At 38.3% G+C, this 24,487-nt stretch overlaps 1 protein-coding gene across 3 annotated transcripts in view; it reads left to right on the top strand.

The window, feature by feature from the left end:
• Positions 1-1,405: 1,405 nt before the first annotated feature.
• The window catches only part of ATF7 (activating transcription factor 7), an 89,262-nt gene continuing 66,180 nt past the window's right edge, over positions 1,406-24,487 (top strand). For 2 of the 3 annotated variants that reach the window (XM_032348397.1, XM_032348398.1), the window contains exons 1-2: positions 1,406-1,557; positions 20,519-20,587. In XM_032348397.1, coding sequence (XP_032204288.1) covers positions 20,568-20,587 — 20 coding nt within the window. In that variant the 5' untranslated portion in view covers positions 1,406-1,557; positions 20,519-20,567. Of the gene's footprint in view, positions 1,558-20,518; positions 20,588-24,487 lie in introns of those variants that run through there. The other variant, XM_032348399.1, reaches the window with a different exon arrangement.

The raw sequence follows: 24,487 nt of genomic DNA, 5'->3' as shown, positions 1-24,487 counted from the left end.
AGGCCTCACGAGGAGTAAAGTGGCTTCCCCACATCCCAACTTTCTGTCTCATAGTCCATGATCTGACTCATTACCCTGAAGGACTCTTCACTACTGACATAAGTGTGTTTTTTGGCTTATTAACTGCCTCCCTCTCCCCACTGTAATGATAGTTCTACCTGAGCAGGGACCTGGTCCGTCTGCTCTTCTCCCCATGCCTGAACAGTACCTTGCACCTAGTATGCCCTGTTGCGTATTTATTTATTTATTTATTAGCAGAGAGGCAGGCAGAGAAAGGGGGAAGCAGGCTCCCTGCTGAGCAGAGAGCCCCACGGATGACCCCAGGACCCTGAAAACATTATCCGATTGGAAGGCAGAGGCTTAAAACCCACTGAGCCACCCAGGCGCCCCCCCCCTCCCGCCCTCCTTTAAAGTATTTATTGAAATACTTGCTGAGTATTTAGTGTTCTGTGATTCCCAGTTTTATATATTTTATCTCATTTGATCATTACAACTCTCTGAGTAAAATTTACTAGCCCCATGGTAAAGAGACTCAGAGAAGCATCTCACAAAGTCACAGGCCAATTAAAGAACAGGTTTGGGATTGCTACGTAGATGGCTTGCTTTTTCCAATACGTTCACTCCAGTTCCAGGGCTAAAGGTATTTCAAACTACTTTCCAATTAAGGAAGTGATGTCTCTGGAGGATAGTAGAAACAACCTGCACATTTATTTACATATCCAGTTCCTGCAGTTGGAACCCTTACTATCCCCACCCCACATGCAGTTACACACACACACACACACACACACACACACACACACCAGATTTACGGCCACAGTAAAATTATTCTAAATGTAAAGAAGAAAATGCAATTACTCGACTGTTTGGAAACCTGAATCCCCTTGCCTATCGGAATGGGGGGCGGGGTTCTTTTTTTTTTAAACGGCTTCATTGAGGTATTCTCTTGTTTTAAAAGTGCGCTCCTTTAGGGGGCCGGGGAGGGTAAGAAAGTGTGCTCCTTTGAAATAATCTCATTCCCTAGAATATTTACTTCCCCATTTGCGCTTCCTTACTCTTAGGCGCTTTTGGTTTATTTGTTCATATATTTAAGTAATCTCTAGACCCAACGTGGGGCTTGAACTAATGGTCCCAAGATCAAGAATCACAGGCTGTTCCGACTGAGCTAGTCAGGTGCTTTTTCTTCACTTTTTGGATCTCCACTACTACAGGCACCTGAACGGATTCCCTTTCTTCTTTTTTAACCCCTATATTGCACAGCCAAACACGTGTAACCCTTCTGTAACCAATTCGCTCAGCCTGTCTTCAGGCCAGCCCGGCCCACCAGAAGTCCGGCCCCTTCTGTTTTCCGGAGCACCGCCTTTCGGCCCCTTTCCAACTTAGGGCCTACGGATCTCGCCCTTCCTCCCCACCCCACCCCCCAACATCTCGCGAGAGGTGAGCGCCCCTGGCCGGACGAGAAGAAAGTATCTGCTCCGCTGAGGGGGGAAAGAAGGAGCTGGAGACAGATTGTGGGAACGAACGCGGGCGGGCGGGAGGCGACGGAGCTACCAGAGGGTGAGTTCTTTTAACATTAAGTAGTCCATGATCTGGCGGAGTCTCTCTTTCAACTCTGGCCACTCTCAGTGTCCCAGGCCGGGGTCTCCCCTCCCAGTCTGTGTTGGACGGGGGCGCTGAGGCGGTGGCCGGGCCCTGTCTGAGGAAGTGGGTGGGGCATGGACTAACGCCGACCAATAAAAGAGAAGGAAGCTACGATTGGCGGCGATGAACACTAATGAGAGATCGTCTTTACCTTGCGGAGTGCCGCCCCTCTTCTCTCCCTCCTACCGCCTCCTTCCTCTGGGGGGGAAGGCGGGGCCAGAGGCCTGAAGTGTGGGGAGAACTTGGGGTAAGTAGCCCCGGGGGGCACAGGGCGTGGCAAGGAGAGGGGAGTTGAATCCTGAGGGAATGGAAGCCTAGTAGAGCCTAATGGGAGGGTAATGGGATGGGATGGAATGGGAGGAAGGGGTGGGGTGCTAAATTGGTTGAAGACTCAGGCTTATCAAAGTGGGGTTAGGGGCTTGGCATTGAAGAGCCAAGGGTAATAGGCAGGAGGTAGGGAACAGTAGGTGAAAATATGGCATTGGGTTTGGATGGAAAGATAGGTAGAGGTAAATCACTGGGAATGGGAGTCATGGCATTTTGATTGAATTTTGAAAATTATGAAAAAAGAATAAGGGCATGATTTCAGAGAGAAAGTATGAATTTTGAGAAAATTCAGTGAATGAGTTTAGGAATACTTTATAGAGGTGGGCTTACCAGCCAAGGCATCACTTTGGGAAGAGTGTAAGGGAATTTAGAGGAGTAAAGGAGGTGTTTCGAAAGGAGACAGTGGATATATACAGGTCTTTAGCCTAGGTATCAGAAACAGCCTAGGATATTGATTTGGGGCATTTGTTGTATATGGCACCTAGTCTGGTGACCAGCTTGCAAGAATAGGTAGGGGTGGAGAAGAAGAAATACAGAACACTTTCATCACTTGTGCTCTGATTTCCTTTCTCTCTTCTCTTCCTCTTCCTACACTCCTCTCTTCCAAAACTCAGGGATGGGGGCTTGGGACTTCTGCGGTACAAGTTGGAACCCCATTGGGAGTCATGTTGCTCTGAATTGCTTATGTTCTCTGACTGGGGTGTTTACTACCCAGGGCACCTCCTACCCAGATTGCTGCGTTGCTACTTTGCTAACTTTAAAAGTTTGCTTTCTACTTAATAGTGTTTTAGTGTCTCCGAAGGTTGTGTCATAGTAAGTGTAGGTTTGTGGGGATGTGCAGAGTTTTCTGGGCAAGCTCACTTGATTCTTATATTTAAAAACCTTGCAGTAGTGTAAGAATTCTTGTAATGACATTGGTCTTTACAGTTATTATAAGCACAGAAAAATATACCAAAGTTTGTTTTGTTAAATGTGTGTCTTATCCATTTTTATTCTTGGAGCTGTTAAATGGTTAGTTGTGGTTAGTTTTAGTTAGCTTATCTTATATATTTTTAAATGGTGTAAATAAGATGGACATATATTTCAGGAAAGTGAAAAATTTTCAGTTTCTTCCTTTGTGTCTAAACTCAGAAGTTAAAGATATGTCATAATATCTTAGGGCAAGGATTGGGGAAATCAAACACAATTTGTACTTAAACATGGAGGATGTAAGGTAAGTGGAGGCTATTGCGAAATGTAACATGTCTGTAAGAAAAGAAGCTAAAGAAAAGTTTGGCAGCTACCCTAAGTAGTCTTACCAGTTTGTTCTTAATTCTGTACAGCAAAGGGACAAGCCTTTGCCCTTTGTTTGATAGGTGTGTATTATTTAATAATGAATTAAACTAATATAGCCAATTAATTAAGAGCTGCTTTGCTGCTGCATAGATTTGTCTTTTATATCCTTCTCTTCTCCTTGTACTTTTGAGAAGCAAGATAATGTCTGAAATGCCGGTAAAGCTGTTTCATGAAGAGAAACCAGAGTATGTTGCTTTGTATTAACCTTTGGTTATCAGCAGCCATTTGAAGCTTTTTCTCCTAGCCAGAAAGTTGCCCCTACGACACATTGAGACCAATTAATTACTAACCCTTTAGCATTAATTACTGAATTGAGTTCTAATATTTCACATTCAGAGCAGTGCTTTTGGACATTCAGACCTTTTCACAGTTTGCCTGGCAGCAGAACAAAAAATACCCAATGAAAGAGCAAAGTCCCTTGTTTTACTCTTCCATTCTCGAGTTTGTGGTGGCTTTAACTGGGGCACTATCAAATGCAAGATTTTTTTTTTTTTTTAATTTCATCAGTGTTAACACCTAGCAGAAAGCTAGGGAGTGTCAACACTGCTCATTTTTAAACTTGTGGATCAAAGGTTACATCCTGTGAGAGTTCCAGGGTTGTAATTTTTAAGCATTTTTATTTACTGTGGCTTTTAAATATTAATGGACACTGCTACTCTACCTCCTTTTTCTTTCCTCTCTCCACCTCCAGCTCCAAATGAAAATTGTTTTTTTTCATCCAACTCTTAAGCTGCTACTTTGCCTCAAGTAAAGTCCCTGGCTCTGCCTGAACACAGCTGCTATGAAATTCTCACAAGTTATTGTTTTGTACATGTCAAGACGGAGTTTTTCCTAGGCTGCAGTAGGAGGTAGCAGTGTTAACAGCAGCCTCATCCACGTCTGAGAAGGAGGAGCCTTCTCCTTGCAAGGAAGTTTTAGGTGGAGCAAATAGCCTTGCCATGTAAATGTATAACAAAGACAGCTCTCTTCTGGAGGCTAGTTGGCAGGCTGGCATATAATTGTCCCTTATCCCTTGATAAAGGTACTAAAGTTAAGGTGCAGATGTTGTTTCTTCCAGAAAAACAAATGCAGCATTCATTTAAAAAGAAAAAGCCTTAATTTTTTTTTTGCTGTTGGTTTCTCTAAAAATGGCACTATGATTTGAGAGTTCATGAAAGAATTTTCCATCGGGTGCCTGGCTGGCTTAGTCGGTAGAGCATGTATGTGACTCTTGATCTTGAGTCGTGAGTTTGAGTTCCACATTGGGTGTAGAGAATACTAAAAAACAAAAAACAAAAACGAAAACAAAAAAACGTAAAAAAAAAAGAAGGTCTTCCATCTATTTAGAAACATGTCAAAGAAAACAATTTTTAAGCATCAGTATTTGAATGTTGCCTTCCTGAAGGAGGCTTCTTTTGGGACAAAGTATATTCATGAAACATGAAAATACATCATATTTGGAATTCCTGGCAGGTGGGTCTTTTCACTTCTAATGCAATAAGAAAGAGGTCCCCACTTCACAGATACCCTGTTCCATTATTGGAGGTCTACTTTTAGAACATTCTTTACATTGTGCTGAAGCTCTTTAGTTCTGCCATTTGCAGCTATAATAAATAAACCTAATTCCTTGTCAGCATGGTAGCCCTTTAAGTATTTGATAACAGTTATGTAGTAGGATAAATCTCCCAAGTTATTTTAGCCATTCCTTAAATGATAAAGTTCAGGCCTCATCAGCTGGGTTGCCTGTATTTAGGGTTTCTTATCTAGATCTGAAATATAATACCTCAGGTATAATCTCATCAATACAAAGTACAGGGAAGAGTATGGCCTCTTTTCTGCTGTGCTCTGTACTTCTATTCTTAAAGCCCAAGATCGCATTAATTTGTGTAATTGATTTTTTAAATGTAATTGATGACCTTACATTTATCCTTGTAATTGTCATCTTGTTAATTTGGGTTTATTGTTTTAGCTTAATAATCTTATTTGGCCTCAGCTATTCCTCATATCCTCATGTTTGTATCTTTGATAGATAAATTTGATAAATGAGACATAAACATCTGTGTTTTTGTTTTAGGTCACTGGTAGAAATATATAAGGGTGGAGCAGTGCCATATAACATCAGCATGCTATCATTAGGTTGATATTAATCCATCAGTCAACCTTTTGCATAAAATTCAATTATGAATTCACCTTCAGTTTTATCATCTAACTTATATTTCCTGTCAAATATTAAGAAGCATCCTTTTGAAATCTAAATACATTGTCTCTGACCTATCCCTAAGCTCCTAGGCTAGTGACCTGGTGAAAAATGAAGTTAGACATTAGTTGCTACCTAGCTAGGTCATGCTAGTGTTTATAAATCATTGTGTTACTTGTCAATTGTTTATAAGACATCTATTTAATAATTCCCCTATGTTTTAAAGTAAAATTACCTCCCCCTTTCCAACATTGCTGGTCCTGCTTCCTTTATTTTTATTTTTTAAAATAATTCTAGAATGATTAACAGTGTTTCTGCATAGTTGCATATTTTGTGTCATCAAATGAAATTCTGTTTTGGAGTCTTTTAGGAAGACATGGCATTTTAAGTTAAAAAATTTAAAAATTAAAAAAATTAAACTATTATCCATGTAGCAGTTATATCATAGCCTCCCCATAATATTGACATCTCCAATTTAGACCTAACTTTTCATTTTGTTTGGAATAAAAACCTACACTACCTGTAAAAGAAAGCACACCCCCTCACACATAGTTGCCTTTATAGTTTATTGATGTGGTGGGCTAAGTTTGTCGTGCTCTGTGCTATAGGTAAAATTGTGCTAGAAATAAGCCATAACATCAGAAGACATCTCTAGGGAATAAAGACTGTGTTGGCAGCCAACAACTTTCCTGTGTGTTAATTTTAGACCTGATAGTTGAACTTAAGTTTGAGCAATTTTAGCTGATAAATGCATTTTTAAAGCACCTTCCTCTTTTGGGGTTTTAATTTTTACTTTCACTTTTAAAAAATAAAAAATTGTGAATGGAAATGTCTCTGTGGAATGAAGTAGCATGCTGTTAGGGACAGGGTACATCTTTTGATAGCTTCTTACCCATTTGAGATTGTTTAGTTATGAATTCTCCTGAAAAGCAGACGATGGAATTGATGACCCCTCAAGGTCCTTTCCAGTCCAAACATTCATAAATAGAAACTCAGATCAAAGAACTTACTATTGAAGAAAAGGAGACATTAAAGAAAATGAAATTGAAGTGGTTCTACTGACCCAGTGGGAATGGCTAAACAGAAAGTAAGGAACATAAATGTCAAGAAATAACTCCTTTGAGCAAGAAACAAAACAAGAATCAACAACAACAACAAAATTTTGCATTGGGGTCATTTCATGTCTTAAAATATTTCATCATGATATTTTCTCTACAGAATTTCCCTGGTGGACACTTTGTGTTGAAATAGTTTGTCTCCCTACCCCCTTAAGCCATAGTATTTTGTTTTCTTTCCTTCTCTTGTTTATCCTTTTGTTTAGAAAGTGTGTGTGTATGGGGGGGTGTCTGAATAATATACCCACTGCTTATGTACAATGAAGAAAATTCAGTTTGGTTTTGAAAGTAAAGGTATACTGCTTGGCTACCTTAGAGAGGAAAAATTTTATGAAAAGACGAATTTGTTACCTAGTTTTTAGAAATTTGTAGGCAGACATGTAGGAAAGATTCCCAACTAAGGCAAATGTGAGTTACTAGAGTAATCTTTTTTTTTTTCTTTTTTAAACTATAGTAATCTTATGAAGGATGTAGGAACACTTAATCGGAGAACAAAACTCATTACAAACAACTTCACTTTGTTAGCTTTTTCTCATCTTCTTGCAATTTTAATCCTAAATGTTCTCATACATTTGAAACCCGAGTATATAAAAAGTTTCTCTTTTCAGGATGCCTGACTGGGTCAGTTGGTGGAACCTGCGACTCTTGGTCTCAGGTTGTGAGTTCGAGCCCCATGTTGGGTGTAGAGTTTACTTTAAAAAAAGGTTTCTTTTTTCTGTTCAAGAATGCATTTTTCCTTAATAAATATCAACTTGTGAAAGTGTACCTAGGGCTAAGATTTAGCTTAAAAAGTCACTTTGTGAGCTTGTGGCTTGGACCTCCATGGAACAGTGTTGTTCCGCCATTGCTGCACCATCTCACAAAATCCAACTTGTTTTGAGTGGAATTACCTATTAATATCTTATCTGGTATAGTGCTTCTTGCTGACATAGTGGACAAAGAAGATTTATATGCTAAATTGGTCAGATTGTATTTGGGGCTTATAATTTACCATGCATTAGAAAAATTACTTTTTTTCAGATTAAAAAATAGAGCATAATCATTCTTTCTGAAAAGGAATACGCCAGACTATATTATAAAAACAGAACGACTTATTGACTAGAACGTATGACTGCTGTAAATGATTTGTGTTGGCACCAAGTTTCTTGCCAGTAATGTTTATTTAAGCTTTATCAAACTTGAGTAACACCATGTTGGTTTTATTTAACATGGTTTTTCGGTATTTCTGGTAGTAATGTGTCTCCTGTAGTACCATTTTCTTTATTTTTTTTTTAAGTTATAGGCAAGCAGTAGTTTGCTGATATTTTACACATCTGTGTTTGGGATTATTGAAAGTCAGTCAGTGAGCATTAGAATACCCCAAACAGATCACTGTGTTGCCAGTATATGGACAGTCTTTAGAAAACAGATTTTTTTTGCCTTGAGAATTTTTAAGCATCTCCATGATTGTCATTATTGTAGCAATTTCCTATCTAGGACTTAACTCATACTAGGGTTTAATATTAAAGTCTCAGGTTTATTGTTGTTAGTAGTGTATTTAAATTAAGTCCATTAAAAAAAAAAAAGAAGTGCATGAAGATTTTACATGTATCCTTAAGGATTAGTGTTTACGTGTTGATCACTACTGGTGTATTGTTTTAGGGATGATACCTTATCTGAAAATGAGTAGGAAAAAACCCAAAACACAGGGTTAGATTTTTGACAGCCTTCCAGTTTCCAGGAATTTTTCAACTCCTAAAATGCATTTTGAGGCCAAACATAGACACATATAGTGTTCTCTAGTTATTTCTAACTCTGCTTCCTGCTGTCACTTTAGTAAGCTTTTGCTTCTTTGTTTTTATTAACCTTTCTGAGGATAGCTTAAAATAGTTCCTTGAATCCTTCAAAAGCCTAGAGAGACTTAAAAAAAGTTCTAGTCAAATAGTTGCCTATATGAAGCTGTTCCCAGATAGGTTCTAAGGTTTGGCCATGTGTTGTCTAACTTATGATTCAGCCTAATTCTCACTCCCATCTGTTTTTAGTCATTCGATACAAAAGTATTTGATCTGTTTAAGCTGGCTCCTTTTTTGGAAACCTGTCCCTTGCATGTCAGAGCTCAAAATCCAGAAATTAATTTGAACCTTCTCTTTGATCAATCCAGGGTATTCTACTGTTTTTTGTTTGTTTGTTTGTTTTTTTAAGATTTTATTTATTTATTTGTCAGAGAGAGAGAGCAAGCATGCACAAGCAGGGGAAGCAGCAGGCAGAGAAGCAGCCTCCCTGCTGAGCAAGGACCTCCCCACCCCGCAATGTGGGACTCGATCCCTGGACCCTGGAATTATGACCTGAGCTGAAGGCACGTGCTAAACCGACTGAGCCACCCAGGCTTCCCTGTTTGTGTATTTCTTAAAGCAGTGGGTCTCGGGGGCGCCTGGGTGGCTCAGTGGGTTGAGCCTCTGCCTTTAGCCCAGGTCATGATCTGTGGGTCCTGGGATCGAGCCCCACATCCGGCTCCCTGCTCAGCGGGGAGCCTGCTTCCTCTTCTCTCTCTGTCTGCCTCTCTGCCTACTTGTGATCTCTGACAAATAAATAAATAAAATCTTTAAAAAAAAAAAAAAAGTAGTGGGTCTCAATACCTACCCCTTTATACTCTTCATAACTGTTGGGGACTCCAAAGGACTTTGGTTTGTCTTGGTTATATCTGTTGATATTGAGCATTTTAGAAATTAAAGTGGAGAAATTGAAAAAATACTCACTTTCAAATAACAACATAAATAATTACTATAGTGTCAGAAAAATTGGGGTGCAGGGCTTCAAATCTTTTAATGTCTGACTTAATAGAAAACAGCTGGATTCTCATATTTGCTTCTGTATTCAGTCTGATACAGTATGTTGTTTGGTTGACGTATGTGAAGATAACCTGGGTTCACACACAGATACTAATAGGAAAAGGAAATAGTTATTTATTTATTTATTTATTTTTAAAGATTTTATTTATTTATTTGACAGACAGAGATTACAAGCAGGCAGAGAGGCAGGCAGAGAGGAGGAAGCAGGCTCCCTGGTGAGCAGAGAGTCCGATGCAGGGCTCCATCCCAGGATACTGGGATCATGACCTGAGCGGAAGGCAGAGGCTTTAACCCACTGAGCCACCCAGGTGCCCCGGAAAGATTTATTTTTAAAGACTTACTTATTTGAGAAGGGAAGGGGCAGACTGAGAGAGTCTTAAAGCAGACTTACTGGTGAGCGAGGTGCTTGATGTGGGACTTGATCCCATAGCCCATGAGATCATGATATAAGCAGAAACCAAGAGTCGGATGCTCAACCGACTGAGCCACCCAGGAGCCCAGAAAACAGAAAGATTCTTTTCAGATAATTGTAGATAGTCTTTCTTCTTTGATACTATACCAGAATCCAAAATGGGGTAGTTTCTTAATGGTTGACTGTTGTGTAGAATCTGAAACCATATCTCTGAATTTTAATACTGTTAAATTAAAATGAATTAGCCTGTCTTGTTCTTTAAATAGATCTTTCATCCATGTATGACTTGAACACCCATAAACCCTCTGAATGGGTCTTAGGAATCTATGGGGATCCCTGGAGCCCACTCTGAGAACTGCTGTCTTGTAGTACCAAATTGGAAAAATACAGCCCTTTACTATAGAAGAACTATAAGCTCTCCAACCATTTTAGTGTCCCTCAAAGGCTGAGTTACTGACCATTTGCACCGGAATTACCCAGGGTGGTTTTTTTAAGTGTAAATTCTTGGGTCGCAAAGCCAAGAAAATCCTGGAGGCATAGGAATCTGTATTTTTCAGGGTGCCCAAGTGAATATGTTAAGGTTGAGAACTATGGAGCTAGCTTAATTAACCTTATTTTTAGAAGACCTAATTTCTTGGGCATCTGACTGGCTCAGTCAGAAGAGCATATTACATATGTCAGAAGTACATATTACTATGTACTATATACATACTGCATACTATTACTGTTGAGTTGTAGCTTGAGCCCCACAATGGATGTAGAGTTGACTTAAAAAAAGTGGGGGGGAGCGCCTGGGTGGCTTGGTCGGTTGAGTGTCTGATTCTTGGTCATGACTCAAGTCTTTTTTTTTTTTTTTTTTAAAGATTTTATTTATTTATTTGAGAGAGAGACAGTGAGAGAGAGCATGAGAGAGGAGAAGGTCAGAGGGAGAAGCAGACTCCCCATGGAGCTGAGAGCCAGATGTGGGACTCGATCCCGGGACTCCAGGATCATGACCTGAGCCGAAGGCAGTCGTCCAACCAACTGAGCCACCCAGGATGACTCAAGTCTTGATCTCCCCGTCATGAGTTTGAGCCCTGTGTTGGGCTCCATGCTGGGTGTGGAGTCTACTTTAAAAAACAAAAAAACCTAATTTCAAAAATTTGTAGTCATTTAAAAAGAAATTATTATTAATTCAATTAAATTGAATAGTCACAATATAAAAGTTCTTACTAATGATTAACACATACACTCTGACATTTGTCGTAATTGGGATCTCCTAATTACCCATGCATTTTAATTAATAATAGTTATTTATAAATACGAGGAGTTTGCAAACTAAGGCCAGATAGTAAATAAGGCTTTGCAGGCATGAGGTCTGTTTGTAACGATTCAACTCTACCATTGTAGCACCTAAGAAACCATAGACAACATGCAAAGTATAAGCATCGCTGTATTCCCATAAAACTTTTTTATGGACTCTAAAATTTGAATGTCATGTAATTTTTATGTGTCATGAAATACTCTTTTTTTGTTTTTTTCCAACCATTTAAAAATGTAAAAACCATTCTTAGCTTGTGGTCCATACAAAAGAGGTGGCAGGCTGGATTTGGCCCACTGACTGAAGTTTGCCAGTCCTTGACATATACTGTAATTGGATTATGAATTTAAAAATTATTATAATAAAATATACTTAATGTTGGGCAACCCTCTTGGGTCCCCTCCCTCTTGGAGAGCTTTTTCTATCGCTCAGTAAACTTTACTTTGCTGTCCACCACACACAAAAAAAATTACACACACTCTTAATGTTGAAACTATGAACATTATTTAATTTTTCTAGACAAAAAGAATTGCTCCAAGAAGTAGTCCCTCCCGATTCTTATTTCTGGACATTCATTTGTATAATAAACATATAAGAAACATCTATTATGTGTAAATTTTTGGAAGTAACACAATTCAGTTGGAAGTAGTTACACAATAGGCAGGTTATCATACAACTTTTTTTTTTTTTTAAGATTTTATTTATTTATTTGGCAGACAGAGATCACAAGTAGGCAGAAGGCAGGCAGAGAGAGAGGAGAAGCAGGCTCCCTGATGAGCAGAGAGCCCCATGTGGGGCTTGATCCAAGACCCTGAGATCATGACCTGAGCTGAAGGCAGAGGCTTAAACCCACTGAGCCACCCAGGTGCCCCTTTATCATACAGCTTTTAGGAGGTTGTGTTTTGTTTTTAAAGATTTTATTTATTTGTCAGACAGAGAAAACACATGCAGGGCGAGCAGGGGACAGAGGGAGAGGAAGGCTCCCCACTGAGCAAGGATTCCATAGTGGGACTCATCCCAGGAGCCTGGGATCATGACCTGAGCTGAAGGCAGAGTCTTAATGGACTGAGCCACCCACGTGTCCTTAACTTTTAGGAGTTCTAAAAAGATGTGCTGTCTGTTTTTATATCTTCTTTGAAGTGTGTGAGAATAGGTAACTAGGAGTCAAGTGAGCCTTAACCTCTTGACTCCTCTTTTGTCTATTTTTTTTTTTCTAACTCTCTACCTCAGTTTTCCAGTTTGTAAGCAAAGTGCTTTACGGGGCGCCTGGGTGGCTCAGTGGGTTAAGCCTCTGCCTTCAGCTCAGGTCATGATCTCAGGGTCCTGGGATCGAGTCCCACATCGGGCTCTCTGCTCGGCAGGGAGCCTGCTTCCTCCTCTCTCTCTGCCTGCCTCTCTATCTATTTGTGATCTCTGTCTGTCAAATAAATAAAATTAAAAAAAAAAAAAACTCTGATATAAAACAGTAAGGCAAGTTAGTTTAAGGTTATAGTGATATATGTGCTTTCTGTATAATCCCTTTGGGTCAGTTGGTTTACCTACTAGTGAAATAATATATGCTAAACTGTTTTTATGCTAAGTAATACAGTGGAAAACAAACCCAAAATTTATGAACAGAAATTTCAATTCCTAAATAATCTACTACCTAGTAAAACTTGAGTCTTTGTTTTCTGAGGTTCACATAATATTCATTATAGTCTCACAGTTCATATGTTTACTGGCATCTTTTCCTTAAATCATTTTTCTAGGTGTAATGCAAATCATAGCATAGTATCCTATGGAGAATAAAATGTTGAGACTGCTGTGGCAGAGATCTTTGGTGTTTGTACTCTTTGCTTAGTAGCAGCTTAATTATCTTAGAGTCTGAAACTTGGTATCCAAAGTTATGTTCTTGGAAGAGAACTGTTTGTATATAATTTCTTTCTTTTTAATACCATAAGGGAATGGAGCCCATAGAGCTCTGTTTGGGTGCCTGTCTACATTTTTTTAGCTTGTTTATAACTGAACTGAAAGACATTTAGTACCTGCTAAGCTTGGTTTCAGCTCTCTTTATTCTCTCTGTGATGAATGGCTGGGGCAATTTCTAAGTGTTTGATATAAGTAATACTCTTTAGGGAGCATTCATGGGATTCTGAAAATGGGTTCTTGAAGGTAACAAAGGAGGAACTATCTTGAACTGCTTGATTACCCTGTGTATCAATATAAGTTTCCACCGTGTCTATTTCCATATGAAGCTGCTAGTTTATAATTTTAGAAAGATTTTTTTGGTAGTCCAAAAAATGAATTGAATTTGTCAGTTGGTTCTTTTGCTTTGTAGTAGAGAATGAACGAACAGCCTTGCATGATTTTTAAATATACCGTCTAGTACTTTATAATAAAGTGTACCAGATGTGGACCTTTTTTTAACTTGTAGATTTTTTTTATTAGATTACTCTATATTATTTTTATTTTTTTAAAAGCAATCTGTGATCAGTGTAAACTTCAGAAAATGCTGAAAGTAAGAAGAAGAAAACAAAATTACCCGGAATACCATTATCCAGAGATAACCATTATTAACATTGGATGCTAATTCCCTTATCTTTTTATATGCTTATTCTTTTGTTTGCCTTTTTTTTTTTTTTCTCCCCCAGTAGGCTCCATGCCCAATGTGGGGCTTGAACTCATGACCCTGAGATCAGGAGTTGTAGAGTTGCACGTTATACTGACTGAGCCAGCCAGGCGCCCCTATTTCTATTTTTATAGATTTGGAATTATGGTGCATATGCAATTTTATATCCTGCTTTTTTCCCTATAGAATATATAGCATTTTCTTATGTCATTAAATAGCTTTCAGAAAATGTTATTTTTTTTTAAGAGTGAGTTTATTTATTTGACAGAGATCACAAGTGGGGGCGGGGGGAGGAAAGTAGACTCCCGACTCCCCACTAAGCAGAGAGCCTGATGTGGGGCTTGATCCCAGGACCCGGATCATGACCTGAGCCAAAGGCAGAGGCTTTACCCACTGACCCACCCAGGTGCCCCCAGAAATGTTATTCTTAACTTAAATATAGTCTCTTGTCAAGCAGTTTCTTACATTGATCCTTTTTTCTAAACATTTAATTCCTGTTCTTTATTGTTATAAATTGACTATGATAAACCTTTTAATATGTAAGTGGTCCCTGTTTTGGGCTTTAACCCCAGAATAAAGTCCTGAAAAAAGAATGATTTGTTCAAGGGATACAAAACATTTTAAGACAATATAAATATTGCCAGATTGCTTTCCAGAAAGATTGTTCAAATATGTACTCCCAAAAGTCTTATATGAAGGTATAAAAATTTATTTTTTTTTTAAAGATTTTATTTATTTATTTGACAGAGAGAGGGGTAGTGAGATAGGGAATACAAGCAGGGATGGAGTGGGAGAGGGAGAAGCAGGCTTCCCTCTGAGCAGGGAACCTGATGTGGGGCTCAATCCCAGGACCCTGGGATCATGACCAGAGCCCAAGGCAGACACTTAACGACTGGACTGAGTCACCCAGGCAGCCGAAGGTGTGGCATTCTTTTTTTAAAATGTTTCTTTCTTTCCTTCTTCTTCTTTTTTTTTTTTTTAAAGATTTTATTTTACTTCATTTATTTTTTTAAGTAGACTCCACACCCAATGTGGGGCTTGAACTCAAAACCCCCGAGAACTTGCAACTCCGTAAACTCACAACCACAGTGGCATGTCTACCTAGGAAGCCAGGTAGGCCCCCCCTGCTGCATTCTTTTATACATGAAAATATATCTTAACAGCTCTGGCCTGGGTTTTGTTTTCAAGAGCCAATGAAAGGTTAACTTGACAAATAATCTTCCTTTTCCCCATTTTTTAGCACTCTAACCGAAAGCTGTGGAGTCACCTCTGTGCTATTTGGATGATAAGGAAAGCACGGAGTTGGTTGAGTGTAGTCACATCAAGTGCCTTAGGCACAAAGTAGTTGTATATGTATTTAAAACATGTCAAATATGTTTAGCTTTAAATACATAAATACCTGGGGGCGCCTGGGTGGCTCAGTGGGTTAAGCCGCTGCCTTCGGCTCAGGTCATGATCTCAGGGTCCTGGGATCGAGTCCCACGTCGGGCTCTCTGCTCGGCAGGGAGCCTGCTTCCCTCTCTCTCTCTCTCTGCCTGCCTCTCCATCTACTCGTGATTTCTCTCTGTCAAATAAATAAATAAAATCTTTAAAAAAAAAAATACATAAATACCTGTATAGCAGTTGTTTTGTGGACCCAGCTGGCAGCTTTATGAAAAAAGAAACAGGAAGATAAATGTAGAATTTCAGCAAAGTATACTTAAATATTGCCTTCATATTAAATCAGTAAGTATTTACCAAAAATAAACTGTGTTATGAAAGGAAAGTCTTCCAGAAGTTTTAACCTAGATCTCTATATTCTATCCCATTCCCATTTTGGTCACAGATAATACAGCCATTTTCTTTTTATTCATGAAACTAAAATAGCCTGCTCATGGCCACTAACATATTACCATTTCATTTCTTTCATAGCAGTTATCTGCTATTAATCTGAAATTATTTTGTTTACTTGCTTTGTGTTTGTCTCTTCCTTTTAGACTATAAGCACTGTAAGAGTAGAAACCTTGTCTGTCTCATTCACTGTTGAATTCTGGGGCCTAGAGTGTGGGTAGGCACTGAATTGATGAATTTTAGGTTTTTTGCTTCTTGTTTTTTGGTTTTTTTTAAAGTAGGCCCCATGCCCAGTGTTGAACTCAACTCGGGGCTTGAGCTCACCACCCTGAGATTGAGATCAAGACCTGAGCTGAGACCAAGAGTCAGATGCTTAACCGATTGAGCCACCCAGGCACCCCAGTGAATTGATGAATTTTAAAACTGACCATATTTACTTTTTGATCTAGAAAGTAAATTGTGATTATTAGTTTCAGACTTTATCCTAGCCAGATCTTTTACCAAGACTTTACATAACTCTTTTTTGTGCTCTTGCCTGTACTCTGGAGTTGTCTAGCAAAGGAATTTGATAAATGACCACAAAGAATAAGAAATAGCAACAGATCTAATATATATGCTGATCAGTCTCTGACTAATTGAACTTATGAATTAAATCATCGTTCTTACCACTTACCTCTCATGCCAAATGACAAAAATTCATTGTCTGACCAAACTTTAGGCAGGTTTCTGAACCTTCTTTTAGGCCCATCAGTGTACTTTCTTGTAAGATCCAGTTTTAGCAAGAATCCCTCACCATCAGTATCTGATTACCCTCATATCTGATCACGTTCTTCATCTTTCACCGTCCCTTAGGTGACATATCATCATCCTGGCCTGTCTTTAGCAAGACTCTTGTTAGGTTGGTTTAGTCAGAATCCCCCCTTCTCCTGATGTTTCCTCTTAGTACTTTTCCATCCATTAACCCCCACCATGGTCCTTGGCTATAAATTTCCACTTGTGCATGATGTATTCAGAATTGAGCCCAGTTCTATACAGAGGTCTCTTTTCTTCTATTGCAATAGTTCTGACTAAAAAACTCTTTTTTACTGCTTTAACTACTCTCCAGCTCTAGTTTTTCTTGACACAGATGAGTGAAAGATTCTTTTTTTTGGCAAAGGATTATTGTCTTTTTATTTTTATGTCCACTTTGCTTGGCATTTAGTTCCCTAGTAATGTTTTTTGAGTGAATGAATGATAGCTAGTCTAAACCCCTTCTAGATTTTCATGAATCTTTGATATTAATGGTGCATATGCCCTTCTCAATTTTTGTACTTAGCAATATTTGCTTTTGTTATTAGGAACCTAAGAAGAGGCTCTTGGGTGTGTTTGTATGTGGCTTTTATGCTTTGCTAAAGTTGGACCATTTTATGAACAGCAGTTAGTTACTAGAGAAATAATTTTATTATACCTGGGTCCAGAGAACTGGCTTTATCATCCTCAGTGACGGACTCCATTCTCTTTCTATTAAAAAAGACAGAAAAAAGATATATATGCGTATATATATATCATTACATACATGGAAAATCAATTTTCATATTTGCACATTGGCCATTTTAGGATATACTTCTGGCTTTGACAAAACTATTTAACATAGATTTTATGAAATTATCCCAGTTATTAAAAACCAGTCTCTAAACCTTGGATTTTCTTCACTTCTCTCCCAGCATTCAGGTAACTTTCTCTCTTTTGAGTAAATAGTAATTTTTATCACTTATGCCTTCTGGTGACTGAGCCTTTTCCTCTGCACACTTGGCCTCTGGAACAGCTTTTTTCTGCATCTTTGTTTTCCTGTTCTAAGATCTCCTCTGGAAGCATCTCACTTCCTTCTGGAAATTTCTCTTAATATGTGTATCCTTTGCCTGTCATTTATTGGTTAGTTGTACAAAATGTTGAGTTTCATCCTGAGAAATAGATCGGGGAACAGACACATATTTGAGTGTCATGCCCAGACACGTGATCTACTTGTCAAGTAGTATAGTTCCAAATGGGCTGTGAGTTAAATTCTAGTGAATGGCAGCATCTTTATGCAGGATTTCACCTTTGTCTCAGCCTGTTTATATGACAGAAATGTGCTGCTTTTTGTTCTTGAGAAGGCTTCAATTCGACCTCTTTCATAACTAGAGATTTGTTTTATCTATCAGAAATAAGCAATGGCATTCCTTGTATGTAGCAATTGATACAGCTAACAGGGAATTTGAAAAGATGTAAGCTGGATTTTTTTTTTTTTTTAAGTAGGAGAACAGATGATTGTTGTTGTAATATATTTAATTCTTAAAAAAGACAAATCACTTTAAAGTGAAAATGATGGAAATGAAAAGCAGCAAGATACTGAGGAATGATTTCAGAATAATTCTGGGTATTTAAGAAAGAGGGCCTTCTTCCTTCCATTGTGATCCTCCTTTTGGTGAAAATGGCAAAACAAAAAGCCAGTAAAGTGGGAAGGAAGCAGGAAATCCTAGTGAGTGATTGTCAGATTTGAGCCCTGAAAATGGTTGCTTTTGTTGCATTTAATACTTTTCCCTCAGCTTGGTTTTGCCTTTTGTTTTCTTTTAGAAAATTGTGATTTTTCACTTCTATTTCCTAGTTAGGGTGCAGTTAAATGGATTTGGAAGCCATAATTTGTGATATGATTGTACAAAAGCAAGTTAAATTTTGAATTTTGTGGTTGGAGGGAAACCATTCTGGAGTTTATTTGGTCACTTCCTATGCCAGTGCTGTCCTACTCTCAAAAGCACCCCTTTTCTCCTCTAACTAGGTAAAAAACAGAAAATTTAGCCAAATAACAGAAACAAGGTAAAAGGAAGGAATTTCACCTGCTTCTTATGTTATATCTGCCCTAGCCCTTGTAGTTTACTTCCTGGTTGAAGATATGCTACAGGATCCTGTTGAAATTAAATTTTCATTTCATGATTATATTAGGAAAGCAGGGTTTGGGACTAGTAAGTGAAATTATCTCCAGCACAGCAGTTAGGAATTTTTCCAGAGATGAATTGCTTTCCAGAAGTGTTCTGAATTTTCAGTAGTGATGGCCATGGTCTTTGCATTTATATACTTTTATTTACTTGATATTTATTTTTTGCACTATGTCATAGTTCCAGAAAGTGCTAAAAAATCATTATGTATTTAAAACAAACAAACCAGAAAACCCTCTTGTCCTGGGGCTGTGTGAAGAAGAATAAAGCTCTCATTTTCCCAGTACCCAATCATCAGCTTCAGCTGGCTTCTCCTAGGAAAAGAATTTATTGAAGCAATTTATCCTGGCTAAATGTGATATAAATCTGTGTGCACCTATGTACATACAGGCTCTCTTCCATTACAGCAATGCTGCAGCATCAGTTTCCTTCATAGTTAGACCCTGTTCCTAGCACACTGAAAGATGACTAAGAAGCCCTTTCTGTTTTATGGGGCACCCCACAATTTTAAACACTGATTAGTTGTGAAATTACTGATCAGACTACCAGAAATACTGGTTTCCAACCCCAGAGTGAGTCTTAAGAGAGTAGGAGAGATGTTACCTAGCTGGCCTCTGAGTTTTAAGCGGGGTTTTCTGATTACCAAATTCAGTCTAGCACTTTAACATTTTATTTTAATGCAGACCTTAGTGAGGGCAACCTGATATTTTGGTTTATCTCCAAAATAAAAATTTGAATTTGGTTACAGTTCTGAAGTTGTTTCTAGGCATATTCAAATTATAGTTCTTCCTCTTTCATCTTCCCTTGTTAATGCTCTTTTCTACACCTTCCTTTCTTATAGAAAGATGTTCGAAAATATACTTTAGGAGTTTATTCTGTGAAGTCTATTTTTGTGCCCTCCCCCTTTCAAAACCCTGTTTATCTTTTAGGAATATTTTTACTATGATTTGCATTTCTCATCCTTATCCATCTCCACCTCTATTTTTATTCCTAAGTGGGAAATGAGAAATTTCCCCAACACATTCATATTGAAATTATTGTTCTTTGACAAAGAATTTCGATCAGCATTTCAAGAGTTTAGTTTCAATAATTAAAAAACAACAGTATAAGCCCTGTTAAATTCTTCAGAGAAATAGAGAGGTTGGATGGTGATGCCTTTTAGTGCCATTTCTTTTATCCCCTGCAGCAGCACACATCTGTTGGCTGCAGCAGAGCAGCCCAAGAACTCTGGCCGAGAGCGGCACAAACAGCCGGAACATATTCACCCAGTAAACCCCCAAAGAGTCGACATTTGTTTTATTGCTGCTTTTAAAAACCTAGCCATAAATAGAATTAGAGGGGGAAGGGCACCGATATTTCTCCATTTGCCACAGACGATTGGTGGGGGGAGAAGGAGGCTCCCAGTGGGGAGAGAAGGTTTTTATTTTTATTTTTTTATTAATGAAAATCATTTCCCGTGTAGCCCAATAGGATGGGTGCTTTGTTTTCTTTGGCAATAATCTGGGATAAACGGCCCTTGCCAACAGTCTCGTAGTTTATACACCAGGGAGCCAGATTATAGCCCTGTAAAATGGAGCACCCCTCCTATAATCCCTTAATTAATTAAATGACAAATTTTGGTCTTCTCTAGTTCAGAAATATGGCTTCCGCATCGAATGTTCAGTGGATTTATTGACATAGGGAACTGCACTGATTGTAATTCAGCAGACTAGAGGAGTGTGTTATATACTGTAGCAGGAAGAGGGGAAATCTACCAAAGGTTTGAAATTCCTTGACTATTTAGGTCTCAATTTTTCTAATTAAAAGTTTCAGTTGAGGCGCAGTAGATCATATGCCACCTGTCTAATGGGTCTCCCCAAAGTAGCCTGTGTTTATAGCTTTGATAGACAGCATTCTTGGAACACCTGTTTCTAGGCTTGATATTTTTGAAGCACTTTTTTTTTTTTAACTCCAGCGTATTTAACATAACTTTTCCCCCTGCCTCCCCCTCCTCAGCTCCGCTCTGCTATATGAAATATGGGAGACGACAGACCGTTTGTGTGCAATGCCCCGGGCTGTGGACAGGTACGTTTACAATATACTTTATTGTGAATGTCTCGTTGTGAATCAAAGTGGCTGTTTTATCACTAAGGCAAAGAGTTTAAAGCCGGTATTTTACGTGATCACTGGAGGTAATCAGATCAGAGGATTTGCAGTGTGTAAATCCATGTTATGAGGAGGTGTAGGCACTCTACCGTAATGAAATCTGCCTTGCTCTCTTTCATATTGTTATTCTACTGGTATTTGTTTCCCAACCCACAGTGTTGAGGAATACATGTTGCTCTCTCCTGCTTTCTAAAGCTATCCATCTAAATATAAAACAAGTTTAGAAATATCTTTTCCTCAACCTTCGGGGATATAAAAGTGTGCTTAACATATTTAGAATAGGCAGCTGAGAACGTATTCGTTCATCGTGAGCCTCAGTTTGCTGGAGTATGTTGGATTTTTTAAATAAGAGAGAAAAGTTTCTTTGGACTGTTGATCCAGAAAATCACTGTTGGTAGCTAAGGCAGATCTCTATCTATGTAGGAAATACAAATCCAATATAGAACCTGAGATCTCACAGCAATGTATGAACTACAAGATTTCTCAGCCATCTTCCCTCCCTGACACTGCAGGATGCCTTGTTCTGTGCGTCAGCTGCCATGTTATTGTCTGCATATCTGTACATTATGTGTCAGATACTTTCATCATATGCTTTTTTAATAAAGTAATTTTGTTGAAACTGCTTCTTTACCCATACACCCCCCATTTTGTACCTTCTTAACTCTTCTTCCTAGACCCTCCCCTACTGCCATGTTTCACAAAGGATGAAGAAAAGCATACAAAGGAAGTTTTATCGGCCTTCATGGATTGATTTTATAGAACTGAAAGGTTGAATTTCTGTTCAGTTAGGAATATGCCATGTGACTGCCCAGTGACACTTACTGGTGGTATGTGAGATTGCAGACTAGTTCTATTAAACACTGTAAGTACTTCAGCAGAAAGAAGAGTTAAGTTCCAGAGATTCCTAAGAATTGGAATTTGAGAGGTGAATGGGATGAGATAGTGACAAGGAATAAGCAGAAGGATTCTAAAGTCCAATAATGCTGAAAGTTTCAGAAAAGGCTAAAAAAGCCATTGCATTCTGAAGTATTCAGTGTCATAGGGTGTATTTCCTTTTTTGTCAGTTTTCAGCTTTATTGTTGACTGTTCTCCCCCATCTGATTTGTATTTTATTCTTTTACAATAGAAGCCACTTGGGAAATTAGGGTGGGTTTGTTTCACTTTTCAGATAGCTATATTAGAATATATATCTGAACCTGATCCCTTCAAATTTTTGCGTGTGGATTTGTTGGTAATACTATTTACTGTGATTCCCATAATTGATACCGGGGACCCTTTTCACTTATCTCTCTTTAAAAATCTGCAGTTTTGGTGAAAAGATTTATTTTTCTCATACTTTTATTTTTCTTTGTTTATTTTTAAGCTTCTCAGTGCCCCGCTTATGTTTTATGCTTAAAACCACCTAGACAAGGGCTTAAAGAAATTAAAATGGATTATAAAATAAAAGGAAAACACCAGAAAAAGCATCTCGTAAGCTCCCTGAAAATAAAGGTATAAATGGGTTTCTTTAGGCTGTCTCATCAGAAAAGAGTAGTTTTCACTGAAATTTCTTTTTGTTTTGCTTGGGTTAGAGGTGGTAAAAATAGTAGGGACTTTTTACTTTGGTTCCTTTTGTATTGTTGGATACTGTTTGTCATAAGCCTTTTCCTTCCCCTACTTCTTCCTCCCATTTCTGAATTGTTTGCTGGTATTTTGGTTGTTCGGATTCTTTATAACCTCTACTGTTGGTCCTGAAGCCTTCCCCATTCCCCACCCCTCAATGGATATGGAACTCAGGGAGATTGCTACCTTCTTTTGTATTCCAGTTTCTTGCTTTATAGAAAAGAATAGAAGGTAGCATTGTTCGTCCCTTTACCTCCTTTGCATGTCAGAATTTTATGATCAGGTAAAATTGTAGTTCTCTAGTTAAGTTTAGTCTCCTTCCAAGTTTCCCCCAATATCTAGTAACAATTAACTCTAAAGTAGGATCTCTTCAAGATTTACTGTGGTAAACAACTGTGGTTGCTTTCTATTATGTGAAATAGTGGAAATCTGGTAAAGAAGATACATTTGGGAAAGCGAACTACCCTAGGCCTGTCATCCAGCTTTCTTACATCTCTTGAAAATGGTTTCATCCTGGAGCCACTTGAGGCCTTTAAGTTATTTATAATCCACTGTCATTGATTCAAAATTTTTATTCCAGAAATGGTAGAATAATTTTTAAAAAGCTATGTAAATCCTAGTAGTGGTAATAAGGACCATGATAATTTTTACAAGACATGGTTTAGAACCTACTGCCATTGAAACCTCAAAAATCAGTGGTTTCTACCTCTTAGAGGAAGAAGGAATGAAAGCAAATCATAATTCAAGAGATGGATCCTTAAAAAACCAACCAACAAACAAAAACTGTAGGAATCTTGCATTATTTCAGTGTATGTTCTCTGCCCAGACTTTACCTTATGTACCCCTAAACTCAGAAATTATCTACGCCTTAATATTAAGGGAAGGTGAAAGGAAAATTCACCTAAAATAGACTAGTGGATTATGCTCTCCACCATATAATCAAAACCACCAGGCTTTCAATGGATACGTAAACATGTTTTGGTTGCTAGGTCTTTAATGGCTGTTATTTTTGGATTCTGTTCATGATCCACTTCCCAACAGTAAGTCTGATGTGACACAGCTGAATTCTAAATATGCTGCATGCGCTTTTTTAAAAGAAAGATGGCTGCTGAAGGTTGTATTCTCTGCATTCTTATCTGAAAAGACAGATGATAGGGTGTTTTGAGCCCTCTCATCTCTATTCTCCTGTCGAGACCCTGTTTCTCTTGAGGCCTGTTCCTCCTGAAGAGGAACTTAGGGAGAGCAATATTCTTGCTAATACCTCTCTATGGAATGTGGTAGCAGGAATAGTTAATAGAGCTGCCTCCAGAGAACAGGTTAGTGTTGTTAAGGCAACAGTACCCCAGATACCCTGTGCCAAAGGGTTGGGTTCAATTTGAGTGGTTTGGGTTTTTGAAATGTTTATAAGATAGCATCTAATTAATACTGTTGTGATGTAGTATAGTTAATAGAAGTATAGTTTGGTGCTGAATTTAGGTAATCTTGTAAGTTTTTGATGCTTTGGGGGACTCTCTTATTTAAAGGTGGATTGTGAAATTGCTCTGTTGTTTGTAGAAGCAGGAAAAACTACAGTTGACCCTTGAACAATGGAGGGGTTAGGAGCACCCCGGGGGAGTTAAAAATCGGCATATAACTTTTGACTCCCTAAAAACTTAACTACTAATACAGCCTAATGTTGACTTGAAGCCTTACCAATAATATAAATAGTTAATGAACTTGTATTTTGTATGTTATATGCATTATATATTGTATTCTCACTTTGGAATAAGCCAGAGTAAAGGAAATGTTGAGTAAATTTTAAGGAAGAGAAAATTTATGGTACTGTATTATATTTACTTTTTAAAAATTCCACATTTAAGTGGACCTGTGCAATTCAAACCCACGTCATTCAAGGGTCAACTGTACTATGCTTCTGAGAGTAATCTTGAATTTGTAAATGCAGTTAGATAACTTACCTTTTAGATGCTTTTTGCCCAGTTTTTATTACTAGGAGCCCACAAATTCCATATTCCTGTACCTCCCTTTTGGGAACATGACACTGTTTTGCAGTACAAATTATGCAGATTTAAGTAGTCCTTCTGGTAATTGTAACTAAGCCCTTGAGCAGAAGCTGATCATATAAGCTTATTACTTAGAATGTCTATTTCTTTAAGAGCAGGAACACATTTCCTCTGAGGAGATACTTCTAATGGACAAGATCATCCCATTATTAGCCAT

Source organism: Mustela erminea, chromosome 6 (assembly GCF_009829155.1).
Source record: "Mustela erminea isolate mMusErm1 chromosome 6, mMusErm1.Pri, whole genome shotgun sequence".
Taxonomy (NCBI): Eukaryota; Metazoa; Chordata; class Mammalia; order Carnivora; family Mustelidae; genus Mustela; species Mustela erminea.
Note: the sequence above shows the minus strand (reverse complement) of the source record. Positions and strands in the feature narration are given on the sequence as shown.